The 21,248-nt window shown below is 45.1% G+C and overlaps 1 protein-coding gene across 1 annotated transcript; it reads right to left on the bottom strand.

The window, feature by feature from the left end:
* Positions 1-1,526: 1,526 nt before the first annotated feature.
* Positions 1,527-19,624, bottom strand: LOC115083643 (zinc finger protein 665-like). The gene is made up of 2 exons (XM_029587582.1): positions 19,570-19,624; positions 1,527-5,372 (listed from the first exon to the last, which is right to left on the bottom strand). Exons 1-2 carry the CDS (start codon positions 19,601-19,603, stop codon positions 2,449-2,451), a joined length of 2,958 nt encoding a protein of 985 aa, XP_029443442.1. The 5' UTR covers positions 19,604-19,624; the 3' UTR covers positions 1,527-2,448.
* Between the last annotated feature and the right edge of the window lie 1,624 nt (positions 19,625-21,248).

Raw genomic sequence — 21,248 nt, 5'->3', positions numbered from 1 at the left:
CAGGTGTTATGATGGCTCTATAAATAATAGCACATTGACTAAGAAAAATCATAGTTACATGACGTCTTTCTAGTGAGAATTGTGCTCGTTGTGTCCTAATACATAACTGTTTACATTGTGTGGTAATTGAAGTCTCCCATTATTACCGCACTACCAATTTGGTTAGCTTCCCTAATTTCTCTTAGCATTTCACTGTCTGTCTCACCATCTTGGCCAGATGGATGGTAGTATACTCCTATCACTATTCTCTTCCCCAACACACAAGGGATTTCTACCCATAAAGATTTGATTGTCCTTTGGTAGCTCATTTGTAAGCTATGGCATGGTGGGGATGACGTCAATCTCTCAGATTTAGTGCTAATGCCCTTCTTAGTACTTGCATTGTACCAAAGAGATCCACCTTCTAGAATTCTGACAAAAACATTTATCTCATTCAGAACATTGAAATGGTTTCTCATCCATGTAAATTCTATCATGCGTTGTAAAATCAAGTTTCAAATAAAACAGTTATCACATTGAAAACATTGAAATTATTTCTCACCAGTATTAGATTTTTCCTGTTGTATTAATTGGGAATTCTAACTGAAACATTTATCACATTCAGAACATTAAAATAATTTTCCTTTCCTGTGAGTCATTTTATGCAATCGCAAATGGATTTTCTGATTAAAATATTTATCACATTCAGAACATTTAAATGACTTTTGATCAGTGTGAATTCTTTCATGATTGATAATAGTAGATTTCAAATGGAAACTATCACATTCAGAATTTTAAAATCAATTTTCTTTCCTGTGGATCATTTCAGGCAATAGCAGATTTACTTGCTGACAGAATAATCACATTGAGAACATTTAAATGGTTTCTCTTTCAAATTGGTCATTTTATGCAATCAGAAGTGGATTTTCTGAGTGAAACATTTATCACATTCAGAACATTTAAAGGGATTTTCATCAGTTTGAATTCTTTCATCTTGTACTAAATGGAAATTTCTACTGAAACATTTATCATATCGAAAATATTTAAATGAATTTGCTCCAGTGTGGATTCTTTGCTGTATTGTTAGTGTAGCTTTTCACTTAAAACTGCTATCATATTCAGAACATTAAAATGGTTTCTTCCTAGTGTGGATAGTTTTATGTATTCCTAGAATATATTTAATCTTTAAGCTTTAATAACATTCAGAACATTTATGCTTTTTCTTTTTTTTTACCAGAGTGAAGAAGTTCAATGCAATATCAGTGTGGGGAAAATGGGCACTCATGACTGAGCGCTTGCTTTCCCAACACCCGCCAATTGATCTCTCTGGGGAACCCAATTTAATATTTAAATCAGTTGCCACAGTAAAAAGGAGGTGCTAGAAATTGTATGCCCCCTAGCGCCTCCTCAGCAGCAGATGCCCAGGAGAGGTCAGCTGTAAGCCAATTAGGAAAACAGATGCTCAATTTTATAAGCATCCTTTTTCCTAACCTGTGCACAGCCACAAGTTAGGAAAATGGACGCTCATTAATTGAGTGTTCCTTTTCCTAACCTGACTGCTGGCAATTTTTATTTAAAAAAAATTTTAAAACCTTTTTCTCCTTTTTGTCCCTCTGACATAATTTTGCCATGATTAAGTCAGAGGAAGTTCAAAAAAAGTATTTATTTTCTGCTTTTCTGTGCCCTTTTTGGGCTACTCAGAAATTAACACTTGCTCCGGGCAGGCATTCATTTCTGAAGGTAAAAATGTGTGCGATGGGTGCGTTTTTTTTAAATTGGGGAGAATTGCTAATAGTCTCATCAACAAGCATTTGCATGTGATGAGCGCTATTAGGTTCGTAGTGGATTGGATGTAAGTTTTGGATGCACTAATCCCCTTATAGCAATAGGGGTTGTGGACGCACATCCAAAATGGTTATCCAACCATGGGTTAACCAGTGTGCTTGGGGAAGCGCACTGCATTTCATCAGTCTGCTTGTAATAGTGGATTTCTGATTGAAATATTTATCACAATGAAAACATTTAAATGATTTATCACCAGTATGAAGTCTGTCATGCCTTGTAAGAACAGATTTCAGATTGAAACATTTCTTACAATGAGAACATTTAAATTATTTCTCACAGTGCAGTTTCTCCAGATGGGTTTATTTTGGACATATCTTCACAGGAATGAACTACATTCATAAGCTATGGCATGATGGGGATGATTTCAATCTCTCAAATTTACTGCTAATGTACATCTTAGTACTTGCATTGTACCAAAGAAACCCTCCTTTTCAAGTTCATAAAATGTAACTTAAACAGTCAACGCATCAATATGCATTTGAAAATTCTTTTTCAGACCAGTGGCACCCAATATGCTTGGGACTATTTCAGTAACTTTCTGCCACATTTTCGGCACCAGTGTGAATTCCTACATGTTGCATTAACTGGAAATTCTGAACAAAACATTTATCACATTCAGAACATTTAAAAGGTTTTTTCCCCAGAGTGAATTTTTTCATGCCTTGTAAGAATAGATTTCTGATTGAAGCATTTATCACAATGAGAACATTTAAATGGTTTCTCACCAGTATGAATTCTTACATGTTGTATGAAATGGAAATTATGAGCAAAACTTTTAAAACATTCAGAACATTGAAATGGTTTCTCACCCTTGTGGATTCTTTCATGCTGTAATAAAAGGTAATTATGCCTGTAACTTTTATCACATTTAGAACATGTAAATGGCTTCACTCTGGTGTGAATTATTTTGTGGTGTATTAAAGAGGAAGTTCGACTGAAACATTTATCACATTCAGAACATTTAAATGGTTTCTCACCAGTGTGTTTTCTTTCATGTATTCCTAGAAAATATTTATACTTGAAGCTTTTATCACATTCAGAACATTTAAATGGTTTATCGCCCATGTGGATTTGTTCATGTTTTTTAAGATAAGATTTCAGATTGAAACATTTTTCACAATGAGAACATTGAAATGGTTTCTCATCAGAGTGAATTCTTAAATGTTGTATTAACTGGAAATTCCGACCGAAATATTTATCACATTCAGAACATTGAAATGGCTTCTCTCCCTTGTAGGTTCTTTCATGCCGTGTAAGAACAGATTTCTGCTTGAAACATTTGTCACAATGAGAACATTTAAATGGTTTCTCACCAGTGTGAATTCTTTCATGCATTGTAAGAACAGATTTTTGGTTGAAACATTTATCACAATGAGAGCATTTAAATGGTTTCTCACCAGTGTGAACTCTTTCATGTCTTGTAAACACATATTTCTGACTGAAACATTTATTACAATGTGGACACTTAAATTTTTTCTCAGTAGTGTGAATTCTCTTGTGTTCCCTAAGATCAGAATTCTGATGGAAGCATTTGTCACAGACAGAACATTTAAAATGTTTTTCTTTCCTATGGACCATTTTGTGGTATAGTAGAGCTCTTTTCTGATGAAACATTTTATCACATTCAGAACATTTAAATCGTTTCTCTCCCATGTGGATTTGTTCATGTCTTTTAAGATAAGATTTCAGATTAAAACATTTTTTACAATGAGAACATTGAAATGGTTTAGCAACAGAGTGAATTCTTAAATGCCGTTTTAATTGGAAATTCTGTCTGAAACATTTATCACATTCAGAACACTGAAATGGTTTTTCCCCCTTATGGATTCTTTCATGCCTTGTAAGATCAGATTTCTGATTGAAACATTTATCACAATGAGAGCATTTAAATGGTTTCTCACCGGTGTGAGTTCTTTCATGCATTGTAAGAACAGATTTTTGATTGAAACATTTATCACAATGAGAGCATTTAAATGGTTTCTCACCAGTGTGAATTCTTTCATGCATTGTAAGAACAGATTTTTGATTGAAACATTTATCACAATGAGAGCATTTAAATGGTTTCTCACCAGTGTGAATTCTTATATGTCTTGTAAACACATATTTCTGATTGAAACATTTATCACAATGTGAGCATTTAAATTGTTTCTCAATAGTATGAATTATTTTGTGCTCCCTAAGATCGGAATTCTGATTGAAACATTTATCACAGATAGAACATTTAAATGGCTTTTCTTTCCTGTGGATCATTTTGTGGAATAGTAGTTCTCTTTTCTGATGGAAATTTTTATCACATTCTGAACATTTAAATAGCTTCTCTCCCATGTGGATTTGTTCATGTCTTTTAAGATAGGATTTCAGATTGAAACATTTTGTACAATGAGAACATTGAAATGGTTTCTCACCAGAGTGAATTCTTAAATGTTGTCTTAACCGGAAATTCTGACCAAAACTTTTATCACATTCAGAACAGTGAAATGGCTTCTCTCCCTTGTGGATTCTTTCATGCCTTGTAAGAACAGATTTCTGATTGAAACATTTGTCACACTGAGAGCATTTAAATGGTTTCTCACCGGTGTGAATTCTTTCATGCATTGTAAGAACAGACTTTTGATTGAAACATTTATCACAATGAGAGCATTTAAATGGTTTTTCACCAGTGTGAATCTGTTCATGCCTTGTAAGCACATATTTCTGATTAAAACATTTATCACAAAAAGAACATTTAAATCGCTTCTCAGTAGTGTGAATTCTTTTGTGTTCCCTAAGATCGGATTTGTGTTGGAAACATTTATCACAGACAGAACATTTAAATGGTTTCTCTTTCCCATGGATCATTTTATCCAATCGCACATGGCTTTTCTTATTTAAATATTTATCATCTTGGTGGATTATCTGGTGAGATATTAACATATCCTTCCTTATAAAGCTTTCACCACATTTAGTACATGAAAATGGTCTCTCAACAGTGTGTATTTTTTGGTTTTGTCTTAGAACATCTTTGCATATTATATTTGTGCTACGTTCAGTGCATGAAAATGCTCTCTCGCTCGTGTGTTTTCCTAAGTGGATATTTAGATTGTTTCTTTGACCAAAACTTTCCCCACCTTTACTACATGGAAATGGTGTTTTTAGTGGGTGGGATTTCTGGTGGAATATTAAATGTGATTTCTTAACAAAGCTTTTTCCACAGGCATCACACAGAAAGGATTTCTTCCCTTTCCCTTCTCTCTGTTGAACATCAGAAGTCATTTGAGCACTGTTATTGTTTTGGAAGGAACTCTCGGCTCTCAGCTGTCTCTGCTGCTCAGGGCTGTCTCTGAGCTCCCTGTCATTTCTCTCACACTGAGCGACTCCATCCAGTGAGTCTCCTGCAGGGTCTCTCGGCTTCTTCTCTGATTCCTGCTGACTATTCCTTGAGTTCCTCCTCTCCGTCCCCTGGGAACGATTCTCACCGACATTTTCTGATTCTCTTGGGATCAGTCCTACTTCCATAGGATATTCTTCACGATTCCCCTCCTTTATATTCTGGGTGATATCATCGCTTGCTGGTGATAAAAGAAGGCATTAATCAAGCATTAGTGACCACACAAATGTTTCTCGGATTCGTATCCTATAATCACTGCTCTGGAGTTGTCACACAGTGGTACAGTTGCACATTTCTGAGCAATCACTGGTAACCATAGACAGCTACCAGTGATATGCAGCCTGCACCAAAAGCTCTATGAGATGAGACTTGATGACCTAAATATATTCACTCGGGGGGAACAATGCAATAACATGGGGGCTAGAACTGTGAGCTGAAACTCAATGCACAGTTTCTTAAGGCTCGTGTTAATATGTATTTTACTCCCACTACAGTAAGCTAATGATATGGTATTTTATTTATTTATTTAAAAACTTTTCTATACCGTCGCTAAGTTATGTACCATCGCAACGGTTTACAAATAGGCACATTTATTTATTTATTTATTTATTTATTTATTGGTTTTTATATACCGGAAGTTCCTGTATACAATACATATCACTCCGGTTCACATTTAACAGATATAGCTATCGCCGGGTAGGCGGTTTACATGGAACATATCAAATATAATATAATGAACAGAAGAACTATAATACAGTATAATATATTATATTAAGAAACAACTAAGATCAACTTAGGTAACAACTTGGAACAAAAACTGACTCAATGTGAGCATTACATTATTGTGGTAAGACAAGGCTGGATGTTTGTTCTTCCTGCTTTAGCTCTCTGGGAAAGCTTGAAGGAAGAGCCAAGTCTTGAGTTTCACCTTGAACGTAGTATGGCACGGTTCTAGGCGGAGGTCCGGTGGTAGTGAGTTCCAGAGTGACGGGCCCGCTGTGGATAGAGCGCGTTTCCTCAGGGTAGATTTTGCAGGTTGGGTGATCATTCTGTTCTGGTATGCCCTTCTGGTTGGTTTGTTAGAAGAGTGTAGTTGAAGCTGGAAAGTTAGGTTGAGGGGGGAGATGTTATGTAGTGCCTTGTGAACCATCATGCAGGTCTTGAACTGGATCCTATATTTGATGGGGAGCCAGTGGAGGTGCTGTAGGATTGGGGTGATATGGTCCCTTTTTTTGGCATTGGTAAGGATCCTTGCAGTGGCATTCAGAACCATCTGGAGTGGCTTGGTAGTGTATGCTGGAAGGCCCTGCAGGAGTGAATTACAGTAGTCTAATTTAGTTAGAATGATGGCTTGTAGTACTGTGCGGAAATCCCTATAGAGTAGAAGGGGCTTTAGTTTCTTTAGCACTTGTAGTTTAAAGAAGCATTCTTTTGTGGTGTTATTTATGAATTTATTGAGGCTGAGTTTGTCGTCAAGTAGTACACCCAGATCTCTGACTTGAGGTGCGGTGGAATATCCTGAGGTGTCTGGAGAGTTGATGGATGTTGGCGGGGTAGATTGATCTGGTGTTATGATGAGAATTTCCGTTTTTTTGGTGTTTAGCACCAGGTTGAGGCTGGTTAGTAGATCGTTGATGAATGAGAGGCATTTTTTCCAATAGGATATGGTTTTGTGTATGGTCTCCGTGATAGGGATGAGAATTTGAATGTCATCCGCGTATAAGAAATGTGTGAGCTTGAGGTTAGTAAGTAGATGACAGAGAGGGAGCAGGTAAATGTTGAAAAGGGTGGGTGAGAGTGATGATCCTTGTGGTACCCCCATCTTGACTTGGATGGGGTGAGATTCCTTGTTGTTTATCTTCACTTTGTATGTTCTGTTCTCTAGGAAGGACTTAAACCAGTTGAGAGCTGTTCCAGTGATGCCGATGACTGATAGTTGTTGTAGTAGGCTAGGGTGGTTCACGGTGTCGAAAGCTGAGGAAAGATCCAGAAGCACGAGAAGACAAGATTGGCCTTTTTCGAGATTGAAGATAATGTTGTCTGTTAGTGTGGCTAATAAGGATTCGGTGCTCTTTTTCTTTCGGAATCCATATTGGTTGTTAGTGAGGATATTGTTGTCTTCAAGGAATTCAGAAAGTTGTCTGTTGACGATTTTCTCCATAATTTTAGCTAGCATAGGGAGGTTCACTATAGGTCTGTAGTTAGCCAGATCTGTAGTGGGAAGGTTGGGTTTTTTGAGTAGAGGTTTGAGAAGCGCTAACTTGAGTTGTTTAGGAACTTGGCCTTGGGCGAGGGAGCAGTTAATGATATCAGCCACTGGCTTGGCAATGGTGTCATGGATTGAACTCAGCAGGTTTGATGGTATATGGTCTAAGGGGTGAGAGGACGGTTTTATCTTCTTAAGGATATTTGCTATTTCTAAGGTGGAAGTGGGTTCGAGAGATTCAAGCACTGCTGTGTGAGTGTTGGGTTGAGAGGCGGTTGTTGTATCTGATTGCTGGCTGTGGTTGCTTGTAAGGCTAGTGTGTGGCGTTGGCCCTTTGAGGGGGGCTACGAGGGCTGTGATTTTGTTGTCGAAAAAATCGGCAAGTTCACTGGCTTTTTTTAGAGCTTGGTCATCTGGGATGCTTGGTCCAGGAGGATTAGTGAGGGCTGAGACATAAGAGAAGAGTGCTCTTGAATCGAATGAGAAGTGGTGTATCTTTTTGGAGTAATATTCTCTTTTAGTTTTGTGGATTTCGTTTCTGTAGGTGTTGAGGCATGATTTGTAGTTGAGGAGGGTTGTTGTAGAAGGGCTTTTACGCCATAGGTTTTCCTTGCTTCTAAGCTCGTGTTTACGAGACTTCAGTTTTGTGGTGAACCAAGGTTTCCTGTTATCTTTGTCCGGGTTAATAGACTTAGTAGTCAAGGGACATACATGATCTGCAACCTTGTTGGTGATGTTGAGCCATGATGAAGTTGCTGAGTTAGCGTCGGTGAGGTCCAGATTCGTTAGTTCTTTGGCTAGGTGTTTGCTTAGGTGATCTCCTGAGCACTGTTTCCTGACTGAGATGTTAATAGTTTGGGTTGTTAGGGGAAGAGGCTCAGGGATCTTTAACATTGAAGAGATGATTCTGTGGTCAGTCCAAGGAACCGCAAGGCAGGTTGGAGTGGTGTGGGAAGATAGACCTTCGTTTATAAAGATCAGGTCTAAGGTATGACCAGCTTTGTGGGTAGGTTCTGTCACAATTTGTCTGAAACCCATATGGGTGAGGGAGGAGAGAATGGTTTTGCAGTTGGAAGAATGAGGATGGACATCCACGTGGAGGTTGAAGTCTCCCATAAGGATAGTTGGTTTTCCTGAATTTAAGTGTTTTGCTGCTAGTTCTATGATTGGGGAAGGGTCTGATTCCAAGAGACCGGGAGGAGCGTAGATTAGTGCTATAGTCAGATGCTTTGAGTTGAATAAAGCGAATTCCAAGTTGGCTATGGTGTTGGATGTCTGCAATGACAGACCTAGTGTTTTTTTGGTTGCTAAGAGGAGGCCGCCTCCTCTTTTTTTGCGTCTGGGTATGGACACTATGTCGTAGGTCTGGATAGGAAGCTGGTTGATTAGAGTTGTGTCAGTTGGTTTTAACCAGGTTTCTGTGATGGCACAGATATCTGGTTTAGAGTCGGATAAGAAGTCGTTGAGTATGTGTGTTTTCTTGGATATGGATTGCGCATTGAACAGTGTGATTGAGAAAAGAGCCAGGCCGAGGCATTGGGTGATCGGTGTCAGCATGATGGGTCTGAGTCTCTGTTGGCGGTTGTGGTGTAGTGGTGTGGTGGGGAGCTTGGGTGCTTTCCATCTTTGGTTGTGGATGATAGGGATGGTTATGGGGTGCATGATGGGAAAGTAGCTTGAGAAGATGGTTGAGTGCTGAGAGGCGAAAGGTGTTGTTTGGTGCTGGTTGTCTGGTGTTGGTGCTGGTTGAATGCTACTAGGTGGTCAGATGTAGTTTGTTGCTGTCGATTGTTGAGTTGGAAGCTGGTTTTTAAGGGATTGGTAGGTTAGACTTTGTGTGAAGGCCGAGGGTCCCCGAGAACGTTACAGTAAGCAGAGGATTGTCTGTGGCTACTCCGGGTTAGGGTCGGGGCTCCTTCGGGGCTGCAACTAAGGGGCGAGACAAAGGGGCAAGCCCCTTTGACGCGCTCCTTCGGCGCGCGACGCTCGGCGCGCGGCGCCTGAGATGACTGAATTTGAAGGTGCTGTTGGTCACTAGTCGTGATGTGATTGGTTGCCTTGCAGCCGTCTGCTGGTTGGCCGGTTCTCGGTGGGGGGCGGGCTTCGGCCGCGAGGGGAGCGGGCCTGGAGCGGTGCTTCGTGCGGTCGCGCTGTCGGCGGTGGCCCCGTCTGGGTAAGAGGTAAGAAAGAAGGCCTTACCCCGATGGGTCGCCGGCGCCGATTGCGCAGGCCTTACAATGGAGCGGCAGCAGCTCTTCCCAGGTAAGCAGGCGAAAGAGGGAGCTTCGCGGGCTTCGTTGTAGTTTAAAGGGCCGCCCGATCTAGTCTGATTGGCTGCCTTGCAGCCGTCTGCTGGTTGGCCGGTTCTCGGTGGGGGGCGGGCTTCGGCCGCGAGGGGAGCGGGCCTGGAGCGGTGCTTCGTGCGGTCGCGCTGTCGGCGGTGGCCCCGTCTGGGTAAGAGGTAAGAAAGAAGGCCTTACCCCGATGGGTCGCCGGCGCCGATTGCGCACATAGACTAAAGGTAAGTAAATGTAGAATATCGTACATTCTAACAGGTGCCAATAAAGTTCGGTTACAACTCAAAAGTAAAAAAATGAGTGCTGACTGGAAACTGTACACACAAATCAGATTTAAAAGGTGTCATTAGCACAGAATGAACGTCCAATTCAAACTTGGGGAAACAGGGGTCTCTCAGCTGTTATTTATTTAGCATTTCTTATATTCCACAGAGTACAATGCATACTCTTAAAACACATAGAACAGAACAGAAAGTGCACAATACAATACAAATAAAAACTCTTAGATAAAACTTGAGCCCACCTATTCAGTGCAGGGCTATCTAACTAAAAGCTTCATGGAGACAGAATGCCTTCATCTGCTTGCCGAAGGCCTTCACATCTGTCTCAGCACGCACTTCTGCCGGCAAACTATTCCGCAAGAGAAAAGGCTCTGCCCCATGTAGTTTTTATCTATGATAAGGTCTGCAGGGGGAATTGCCAAAAGACTGGCCTTAGATGATCTAAAAACACAACTGAAGGAATATTTTGTCAATAAGGCCTCTAGCGACCCTGCATAATCACGATGTAATAATTTGACAAGAATCGCAGTCATTTTAAAAAGCGCTCATTATGTTTCATACTAGAGAGGATCCTCACTGCGGCACTCTGTAACAGCTGTACAGCTCTGACGGAAGTATTAAGAAGACCGAAATACAATCCATTGCAATAATCTATTTATCCAAAAATGACCGATTGCAGTACAGACCTTAATAATTCCTTAATGAGCAAATATCTCAGGTGCGTTAATGCCTTGATCCAAGCGAGGAATGGGTACAGTGTGAAAGGTGTCTGTCAATTGACTCCCTCCGAAAAGATGTGGCAGAACTCAAAGCTGAGGAGGCGAGACTGAGAAGCAACTGAGAGAATGAGGTTACATCAGTAATCGGCTTGTCATCTGCATTATCTAAGATGGAGAGAGCTCGTGCAGAGTGGAAGGTGAAACTGCTCCGCGAGGGCTAGCTGGACCCAGACTACTACAGCTACCGGACCCTACACCATGGCTCCGATTTCTCTTGCACTGAGGAATCGGAAGAGGATGAGGAGATGTCATCTCGGGACGGGGAAGGAACCAATACATGCAAACCCCCAAAGCTGCAGGCACAGCAACCACCTCACCTAGGAGGCAGAGGGTAGTGGGGACTCACTTCTGAGGGGCCCAGAGGCATCCATCGAGGATGGGCGCTGTCTGCCAGGCGCCAAAATCCAAGAGAGAGATTGCCAAAAATCCTCCAGCCTACCGACCACTACCCGATGCTGCTCATCCATGTCGACCGCGTAGATGGCGTCGACGAGAGCATTTTGGCTTCCTGGATCATGACGTTTCAAGGTTTGCTGAGCAGAGATGGAAGCCACTGGTTATAAAAACGGTGCAGCCTCTTTCAACACTGAATAGCACATCTGCCGAGGAGGGCTTTAAACTAGAATAGGCGGGGGATGGGTGAACAAAACCCCAGGGTAAGTAAAACTTGACATACTCGCATGGAAATGGGAAAAGTGGGCAATATCAGGAAAGCCATGTACACGACTGCTCACCGTATGAGGAATAAAATCCCGGCTCTAGAGGCGGTTATGGAAGAAGCTGATTGAGATGTAAAAGCTGTCACGGAGACCTGGTACGCGGAAAGCCGTGACTGAGATATAGTTATACTGGGCTACAGTCTGCTCGGGAAGGGGGAGAGGCCTGGCATTATTATATAAAGAACAATATTAAGGCAACAGAATTGCTGGGCTTACGAGGTAAGGGGAAGGCATTGTGGGATAATCTGTGAAGAAGGACTGGAACGTCTGTTTATACACTGGTGTAATACAGACTGAGGAGATTTCATGGAGGAGACGCACAGGAGTGCTGCTGTGAAAGGGGAGGCGCCACTGCCAGGGGATTTCAATCTGCCGGATGGGGATTGGCACATCCCGGCTGCGGTGTCTTCCGGAAGGAGGGAGATCCTGAATTATCTGGCAAGGAGAACTGTTCTGCCAGCCGGTGACAGAGCCCACAAGGGCCAGGGCAATGCCGGACCTGGTGCTTCCCAACGGGGACAGTATTTCTGAGCATCGTAGTGGGAACCAGCGGCCATCGTATGGCGGGGTTCAATATTAGGACGCAAGAGATGAAGGGTTCATTCTGAGGCGAGGGTCCTAGACATCAGGACAACGAACTTTCTCAACATGGGTGGGGGGTGGACCTCAAGGAGTCGTCAGCTGGACGGGAAAATCGAGGGGAAGTGGGCAAAAACCAAAAGGAGATCTCGTAAGGGCAAGGGGCAACGAATCTTTTTGTTAGGGAAGAGGAAAAGGTGAGGGAGAAAAGGTTAAGCCTTCATAAACTACGAGAGACCACAGAAAGAGGGAAACCCCGGAAAAATTAAGAGAAGCTGGGAAAGTAATCAGGAGCACAAAACTTCAAATGGAAGATAAAATAGCACATTCGGTAAAACGGGGGGGACAAGACTTTGTTTTAGATCTGTTAGTGACAGAAGGAAGTGCAAACGTGGCACTGTGAGACTCAGAGGTGACGAGGAGGAATACGTGGAGGCCGATGAGGGAAAAGCAAAGCTACTTAACACACATTTCTATTCAGTGTTCACTGTGGAAGGGCCTGGAGCAGGACCACATAAAGCAAACACAAATAAGATTGGAAGTGAGATAAACCTCAATTGATTTTCAGAACCGTGAGTTCGTCAGGAGCTAACTAAACTTCAAGTAGATAAGGCGATGGGGCCGGATGGGATACATCTGAGGGTACTAAAGGGAACTTACAGGCCGATACAGTACAGTGCGCTCCGGCTGAGCGCACTGTTAACTTGCGTTTGGACACGCGTTTTTGACGCGCTAGCTTAACCCCTTATTCAGTAAGGGGTAATAGCGCGTCGAAAACGCGAGTCCAACCCCGCCCCCCCCCCCCCGAAACTAATAGCGCCCGCAACGTGCAAATGGATGTTGATGGCCCTATTAGTTATTCCCGCGCGATACAGAAAGCAAAATGTGCAGCCAAGCCGCACATTTTACTTTCAGAAATTAGCGCCTACCCAAAGGTCGGCGCTAATTTCTCCGGGCACCGGGAAAGTACACAGAAAAGCAGTAAAAACTACTTTTCTGTGCACCCTCCGACTTAATATCCTGGCGATATTAAATCTGAGGACCCGAAAAAGTAAAAAAATTTAAAAAAAATTTTTAAATGGGCTCGCAGCTGATGGGTTGAAAACAGGACGCTCAATTTTGCCGGCGTCCGGTTTCCGAGCCCATGGCTATCAGCGGGTTTGAGAACCGACGCCGGCACAATTGAGCGTTGGCTGTCAAACTCGCTGACAGCCGCCGCTCCTGTCAAAAAAGAGGCACTAGGGATGCGCTAGAGTCCCTAGCGCCTCTTTTTACCGCCGGCCCTAATTTGAATAATTTCTTTTTCTGAATCGCGCGCACAGGAGAGTGGCCTGTGCGCGCGCCGGGAGAGCGGGCGCTCTCCCGCGATTTTTACTGTATCGGCCCGTTAGAGATGTCCTGGCAGCAACCCTGGCTGACCTTTTCCATGCTTCCTTAGAGTCTGGAGTAGCTCTAGAGGACTCGAAAAGGGCAGATGTGGTTCCTGTTTATAAAAGTGAACGTAAGGAGGAGGCTGGGAACTACAGGCCGGTGAGTCCGACCTCTGTGGTGAGCAAAGTAATGGAATCTCTGCTAAAACAGGGGAGAGAGCAGTTTCGGGAATCCAATGGACGGCAAGATGCGAGGCAGCAGGGATTTACCAGAGGTAGAGGCTCTGTCAGACGAGTCTGATCGGTTTCTTTGATTGGGCGACCAGAGGGTTGGATCAGGGGAGAGCGCTGGGCATCGTGCGCTTGGGATTTCGGCGGGGCCTTTGGCCCGGTTCCGCGCAGGAGACGTATATAAAGCGAGTGCCCTTGGCGTGGACCCCAGCGTGAGTGACTGGGTCAGAAACGGGCTGAGTGGGAGGCGAGAAAGGGGAGTGGTAAATGGAGATTTCTCGGAGGAGGGGGGGGGCGGGTGCCTCGGGGATCGGTTCTTGTACCAGTACTTTTCGACTTTTTTTGTGAGCCACATAAGCGAAGGATTATTGGGGATGTTTGTCTTCTTGCTTATGACACTAAAACCTGTAGCAGAGTGGAGAGCCGGGAAGGTGTGGAAACGGTGGGAAGGGATCTAGCGAAGCGCAAGGAATAGTTTAAGGTCTGGCAGCTATGATTTAATGCTAATAAATGCAGAGTAATATATTTAGGGTGCAAAACCTCAGGGGGAGAGGTGAAATCCTTCTAAGCACACAGGAAGAGCGGGATCTGGGGCTGATGGTATCTGATGATCTTAAGACAGCCAAACAGGTGGGTAAAGTGACGGTAAAAGCCAGAAAGCTGCTCGAATGCACGGGGAGAGGAAGGGTCAGCAGAGAAAGGGAGGTGATATTGCCCTGGTGAGACCTCACTTGGATTCCTGTGTACAATTCTGGAGACCGCACCTTCAAAGGATATAAACAGGATGGAGTCGGCCCAGAGGGAGGCGGCTACAATGGTCAGTGGTCTTCCTTCTCAAGTTTATAGGGATAGACTTAAAGATCTAAACATGAATACCCTAGAGCAGGGGTGGGCAATTCCAGTCCTCGAGGGCCACAAACCTGTCGAGGTTTTAGGATATCCTAATGAATATGCATGACATAGATTTGCATACAACTGAGGCAGAGTGCATGCAAATCTCTCTCATGCATATTCATTAGGGATATCCTGAAAACCAGACTGGTTTGTGGCCCTTGAGGACCGGAATTGCCCACCCCTGCCCTAGAGGAAAGGCGAGACAGGGGAGATACGAGAGAGGCATTTAAATACCTGCAAGGTTTCCATACACAGGAGGTGAGCCTCGTTCAAAGGAGAGGAGGCTCCAGAACAAGGGCTCATGGGATGAGGGTGAAAGGGGGCAGACTCAGGAGTAAACTTAGGAAATATTTCTTTACAGAGAGGGTGGTGGATGCCTGGAGCAGCCTCCCTGTGGAAGTGATGGAGGGAAAAACATGATCTTAATTCAAGAAATCATGGAATAAGCACACGGGATCTCTGAGGGAGTGATGGGAATTGAAAAGCTAAGTTATATGGGTGGGTGGGAAGACTAGAGAGTCCTGTCGGTCCTATTCTGCCATCATGTTTCTTAAAACCCATAATTCAGAGTTACTACTGGAACCTGAGGCTGAGCCTTTCCTATCCAACATATATTTGTGCAGAAGCCCATGATTTACTGCACATAAACCCCAGTTACAGCTCCTGGTGCAGGAAGGCCATCTTCTGCCCTGCCCATAGCCTGACCCTAGCACCAGAAACTTTACCCCACCTCTGACCAGGAGTCACATTTCCAGCAATAAGAGAACCAGAGTTAAGCCCGCGCCCCTCTCTGCACTGGTGGGGGTATGGGAACACGTGTCTAGAAGGAAAGGCTTCATGCATCTAGCTGGTCCACCTTAAGAGACCCTGGAGGAAGGACGGGTCCCTTCAGAGAGAGAGAGAGAGAAAGGCCAGGACTCCGAAGCAGTTAAGGAGAGAAGCCTGGGATGTGAGAAGGAACGCGAGGTGAACCTGAGCCCCTCTTGCTGTAGTGGAATTGATTCAACCTCGTGGGCAGAGCCCTAAGGTCTGAGCTGACTGTGGGCGATCGAGTCTTTGCCCAAGCCAGACTATGACAAGGCCCAGAAGGCTGTGATTACGGATAACGCCGAAGAGTCGGACAAGGCCGGAGACAAGCTGAAGCTGAGGACTTGACCGTGGCTGGAGCCGAAGATGGGGACGCGGGGCAGCGCTGAGGCGGAAGACAGACCTGGAGCGAGGCCGGAGACCGGAGCAGAACAAAGGCTCGACTGACGGGCCACCTCTGCCGAGACAGCGCTGGGTTACACAGCTGGAGTTCAAATACCCGGGGGGTGACTGAAAAGCAAGGATTCCCGCCACGGGCTCCTTATAGCCCGGCACGCACACCACAGGCGAACACACCCCTAAGAGAGCAGGGGCCGCTGCCATCGCCTCTCTGGTGCGGCCTGGAGGCCGTTGTCGCTGGACCCTCTTCGTGGTCAGGAGGCCACCGCTGAAGCTTCTCCCTGAGTGGCCTGGAGGCCGCCACCAGCAACTTTCCTTCCCGCGGCCCAGGAAGCCGCCACCGACATCCTCTTCCTGCGGCCACCTTTTCCACTGGTGGTGGTATGAATTGATTCCACCGTGATCGGAGTCCCCCCCGTTGGAGGTGTCTCTGCCTCATATGCAGACGGGTTAGAGGAACCGCATGGATGGCTGCAGCCAAGTGGACCTAAGAGGACGAGCACTTGTCGGCAGAGCCTCTCGAGGGGCACCGTCTCTCTCACGATTACGCTGGAGAGTTGCCTCCCCTCCACCCGATACACAGCAAGGACTGCTCTGCCTGCTTCGGAGTCCCTCCCGCAGTCGGGAGCAGAGGGCCAGACCGCTCCACGGAAGAAACACTGCCCGCCCTCTCCCCCCGGCCCCAGCAGTCAGCGGGTGCAGCCCGTGGAGTAGAGACAGACACTCTCTGCCCTAGCGGTAAGCAGGAGTGCGGCACACTGGCAGCAGCGACCTCCCACCCCAGCAGTCGAGAGGAGCGCGGCTCGCCAGGCGGAAAGAAACAGCATCAGACTTCCCCTCCCCGGCAGTCAGAAAGAGGGCGGCTGCGGAGCCAAAAGCAGCAGCACGGACCTGAGGCCTCCCGATCCCCCTCATCATAAGCAGGAGCAGCAGAGCCCGGAGTCTCGAAGCAAACAGGAAGAGTCTGGGGGCTGTCCAGGCTGAAGGAGGAGACTGCTGCCACCCCAGCTCTTCCAGAGAGGAAATAAGTGAAAGAGCATGAGAGACAGGGGGGGGGGTGTGTGTATGCATGAGTGTGTACATGACTGAGCGTATGTGTGTGTGTGTGTGTGTATGCGTGTGTGCGTTTGTGTGTGCATGATTGTGTGTGTGCGTTTGTGTATGATTGTGTGTATACGTGTGCATGACTGTGTGTGTGTATGCGTGTGTATGATTGTGTGTGTGCATATGATTGTGAATGATTGTGTGTATGCGTGTGCATGCGTGTGTGTGTGCGTGCGTGTAATGATTGTGTGTGCGTGTGTGCGTTTGTGTGTGTATGATTGTGTGTGTGCATGCGTGTGTGTATGATTGTGTGTGTATGCGTGTGTGCATGATTGTGCGTATGACTGCGTATGTATATGAGTGTGCATTTGTGTATGCGTGTGCATGCGTGTGCATATGATTGTGTGTGTGTGTTTGTGTGTGCATGATTGTGTGTGTATGCGTGTGCATGATTGTGCGTGTGTGTGTGCATGCGACTGTGTGTGTGTGCATGCGTATGTATATGAGTGTGCATTTGTGTATATGATTGTGGGTGGTTGATAAAACAAGGAGGTAGGCGATCTAAAAAAGCCGTGGGGGCAACACAATCGATAGATGCCAAGTAATGTCCATTCAGAATCGTTATTTGGAGACTTGTTAATCCAATAAAAAAGCCCAACTCAGGCCGGGTTTCGCCCCCACACTGGGGCTGCCTCGGGGCAGTCTGAAATTTCTCTTATGTATGTGTTGTCTGGTAGCATTGAAGTTTTCAGAAAGTCTGGGGTGATATAACAGCAGCGTACCCGGTCTTCCTTTATACTTGAAAGGAGGTTTGATGCAAACAGAATTTTTTGAACGCTCCTTAGAAGGAGACCGGCGCGCTGCTTGCAAGCAACCCCGATTCCTACGCCCTCGGCCTAGAGTGACTGTAGTTTTGGCGTGCCTTGCAGCATTCAAAAAATTCTGTTTGTGTATGCGTGTGCATGACTGTGCGTGTGTGTGTGTATGTGTGCGCATATGACTGTGTGTATGAGCATGCATATGTATATGAGCGTGCGTTTGTGTATGTGTGTGCATGTGTAAATGACTGAGTGTGTGTGTGTGTGCATGCATGTGTATATGGTTAGGTGTGTGCGTGTGTGTGTGTGTGTGCATATGACTGTGTGTGTGAGCATGCGTATGTATATGAGCATGCGTTTGTGTATATGTGTGCATGTGTAAATGACTGAGTGTGTGTGTGCATATGACTGTGTATGTGCATATGACTGTGTGTGTGAGCATGCGTATGTATATGAGTGTGCGTTTGTGTATGTGTGTGCATGTGTAAATGACTGAGTGTGCATGTGCATATGACTGTGTGTGTGAGCATGCGTATGTATATGAGTGTGCGTTTGTGTATGTGTAAATGACTGAGTGTGTGTGTGTGTGTGCATGCATGTGTATATGGTTAGGAGTGTGTCTATGTGCATGTATGATTCAGCATTTGAGATAGAGTAGAAAGTTTGTGTTCAACAACCCCCACCCCCTTATAAATCCACAACAATTTCAGGGCATCTGGAAATCAAAAGTCCCAGGTATGGAGAATGGGGGATTTTTTTTTTTTTAATTCTCATTAGTTTGAATGTATTGTGTGTTATTTGAATTATCTGATGATTGGGAATATTTTATTGCTTCTGTAATATTTTTAGATGAGTTTCTAATTATTATTGGATGTTTTATTTGTCAGCTGTGTTGAAATATTTAGTCTTTGTATTGGTATAGTTACCTATGAAGACTGATGGATGGCTTATATTTCCCTGGCACTGCATACAGAGTTCAGTTTCTGTTTACACTTTTGGTCTCCTCATTCTGAATTCGGCGCAGGTCTGATTGCATTATTTACGTAGGACCACGGCGAGGCATTCTGCTAGCATGTAGCGTCTGAGGAGGGATCTATCGCGGCCTGACTTGTTCTGTTTTCCTAATAGGACCAAAGCAATTAGAAAAATACAGTGTCCAGCCAGCAAGGGTGGGAAAAGCTTTTTTATGCTCAGTTTCAGGAATGGAAGATGCCAACTTTGGGAATGTGTGGCTCACGATATTTTATTTTGCACAATGCAGGAGGAAATTCATTTCTCTGGTGTTACACCAGATGCAAGCTCTGGTTTCTCGGGGTTTCCAGTTCAGTTTTTGAATTAAGGCTTATGGTGGCCATGCCCCGCCCCCTGGCACGCCCCTTTTGTGTATGGAGCCTGCAGCTAGAAAGATTGTGGAGGTTGATATCCCAGGCATACACTTAGGAGCTTCTGAGGCAGAGGTGGCAGTGTTTGCAGAGGACCTTTCAGTCTGCTTCTCTCACCCCAGGCAAGCTCTGGGGACCTTCTTACACTCGCTAAGCGTTTTTTTGCTTCTTTTTCAGGTCTATGCATTGATCTAGAAAAAACCTTTGGCGTTGGACATCTCTGGGTCACCTCAGGCCTCCTGGGATGGTGATTTTTCACTGAAATGGGCAGGAGATCGTTTTACTTATTTGGGATCTGTTATTCCAAGAGATTTTATTGGTCCGACCATTTTATCTCATGATGTTTGCTGTCAGTGAACTACACATATGTAAATCAGGCTCCTTATCTCAGCAGAAACAGGGGATACATTTCAGACTGACTGGCAGGGGCTCCTCTCAAGTAAAAAGACCCAAACCACCAATCTCTCAGGCACTAGAACAATGCAGGAGCTGCAGTCTGGAGAAAAGTCACAAATGACCCTCAGTACATCAGCCCCTGGTTCTGCTAAAAATGCAGATAATGCAATCCTTACCGAGGGAGCTCAGGATCTCATAATTCTCCTTCATCACCTCCCTGTAAAGCTCCTTCTGCCCTTCATCTAAATACCCCCACTCGTCCTGGGAGAAAGAGACAGCGATGTCCTCAAATGTCACCGGCACCTGAAACACAAACCAGAAACACTCAGGGACACGTGGAGGGGCTCAGCGTGCATTAGATCTCAGCTGGATTTATTCTCCTAACGTTTTATCATGGAACAGAGGATGCCAGCTCCTCGGGAGCTGCCAGACTTTTATTTATGTGATTTACATTCCACCTTTCAGCACTTCAAAGCAGATCACATTCAGGCGTTTCCCTCTCCCCAGAGGCTCAGAATCTAAGGGGGTCGTTTACTAATCTGCAGAATTTTCCCAGAGAGAGAAAAACACCGTGAGCCATGGAAAATACCACAGGGACTTCCAAACCCGCAGTGCTGGGTACAGAATCTTTACAAACTGTAATATTTTCCGTGAGAAAAAATACCCCAGGGAAAATCCAAAAATATCACAGGATGGCATCCCCTTTACCCAGGGCTGCCACCTTCTTAAAGGGCCAGGATGGTTCTAAACACCTCCCCACCATGTAAAAGACCCCCACCCATCCCTCACCCCCTCTAGAGGCAGCCAACAAGTTATAAAGGTCGAAAAAGAGTTATTAATCACAATGCAATGCCCCAACCCCTACCCAAATTCTCAATTTCCAAGAAAGACCCCCCTGGATCCAAAAACCTTGACTCCCACTCCAGAAGCAGCCAGCAATCCCTCCTTCCCCAAGTCCTGACCCACCCTAGCCCACATCCCCCACGCATAACTGATATTCTAGTGGGGCCCAGAACACCCCCTCACCCTGGAAATGAGCAAGGGATGGGGCCGGACTAGATACCACTCCGTTTACGGAAGAGCGTGTGTTGGAAGTACTAACGAAACTGGAAATGAGCAAGGCGTGGGGCCGGACTAGATACCACTCTGTTTATGGAAGAGTGTGTGTTGGAAGTACTATGAAAATGGAAATGAGCAAGGCATGGGGCCGGACTAGATACCACTCTGTTTATGGAAGAGTGTGTGTTGGAAGTACTATGAAAATGGAAATGAGCAAGGGATGGGGCCGGACTAGATACCACTCTGTTTATGGAAGAGTGTGTGTTGGAAGTACTATGAAAATAGAAATGAGCAAGGGATGGGGTCGGAAGAGCGTGTGTTGGAAGTACTATGAAACTGGAAATGAGCAAGGCATGGGGCCGGACTAGATACCACTCCGTTTATGGAACAGCGTGTGTTGGAAGTACTAACGAAACTGGAAATAAGCAAGGGATGGGGCCGGACTAGATACCACTCCGTTTATGGAACAGCGTGTGTTGGAAGTACTAACGAAACTGGAAATAAGCAAGGCATGGGGCCGGACTAGATACCACTCCGTTTATGGAATAGCGTGTGTTGGAAGCACTAACGAAACTGGAAATGAGCAAGGCATGGGGTCGGACTAGATACCACTCCGTTTATGGAAGAGCGTGTGTTGGAAGTACTAACGAAACTGGAAATGAGCAAGGCATGGGGCCGGACGAGAATTGTCCCAGGGTAGAGAAGGAACTCAGGGAGGTGCTGGCGGGTCTGCTGAATCACCTCCTCCATAGGTCATTGGTAGGGGGGGGGGGGGGCGATACACAACCCAGCACCT

Source organism: Rhinatrema bivittatum, chromosome 2, assembly GCF_901001135.1.
Source record: "Rhinatrema bivittatum chromosome 2, aRhiBiv1.1, whole genome shotgun sequence".
Taxonomy (NCBI): domain Eukaryota; kingdom Metazoa; phylum Chordata; class Amphibia; order Gymnophiona; family Rhinatrematidae; genus Rhinatrema; species Rhinatrema bivittatum.
Note: the sequence above shows the minus strand (reverse complement) of the source record. Positions and strands in the feature narration are given on the sequence as shown.

Coding starts and splice junctions, on each gene's coding strand:
- LOC115083643 (XM_029587582.1), bottom strand. CDS start 19,603: ATGAAGGAGAATTATGAGATCCTGAGCTCCCTCG. Junction 5,373..19,569: donor TGAGATCCTGAGCTCCCTCG/GTAAGGATTGCA, acceptor TTTTATCACCAG/CAAGCGATGATATCACCCAG.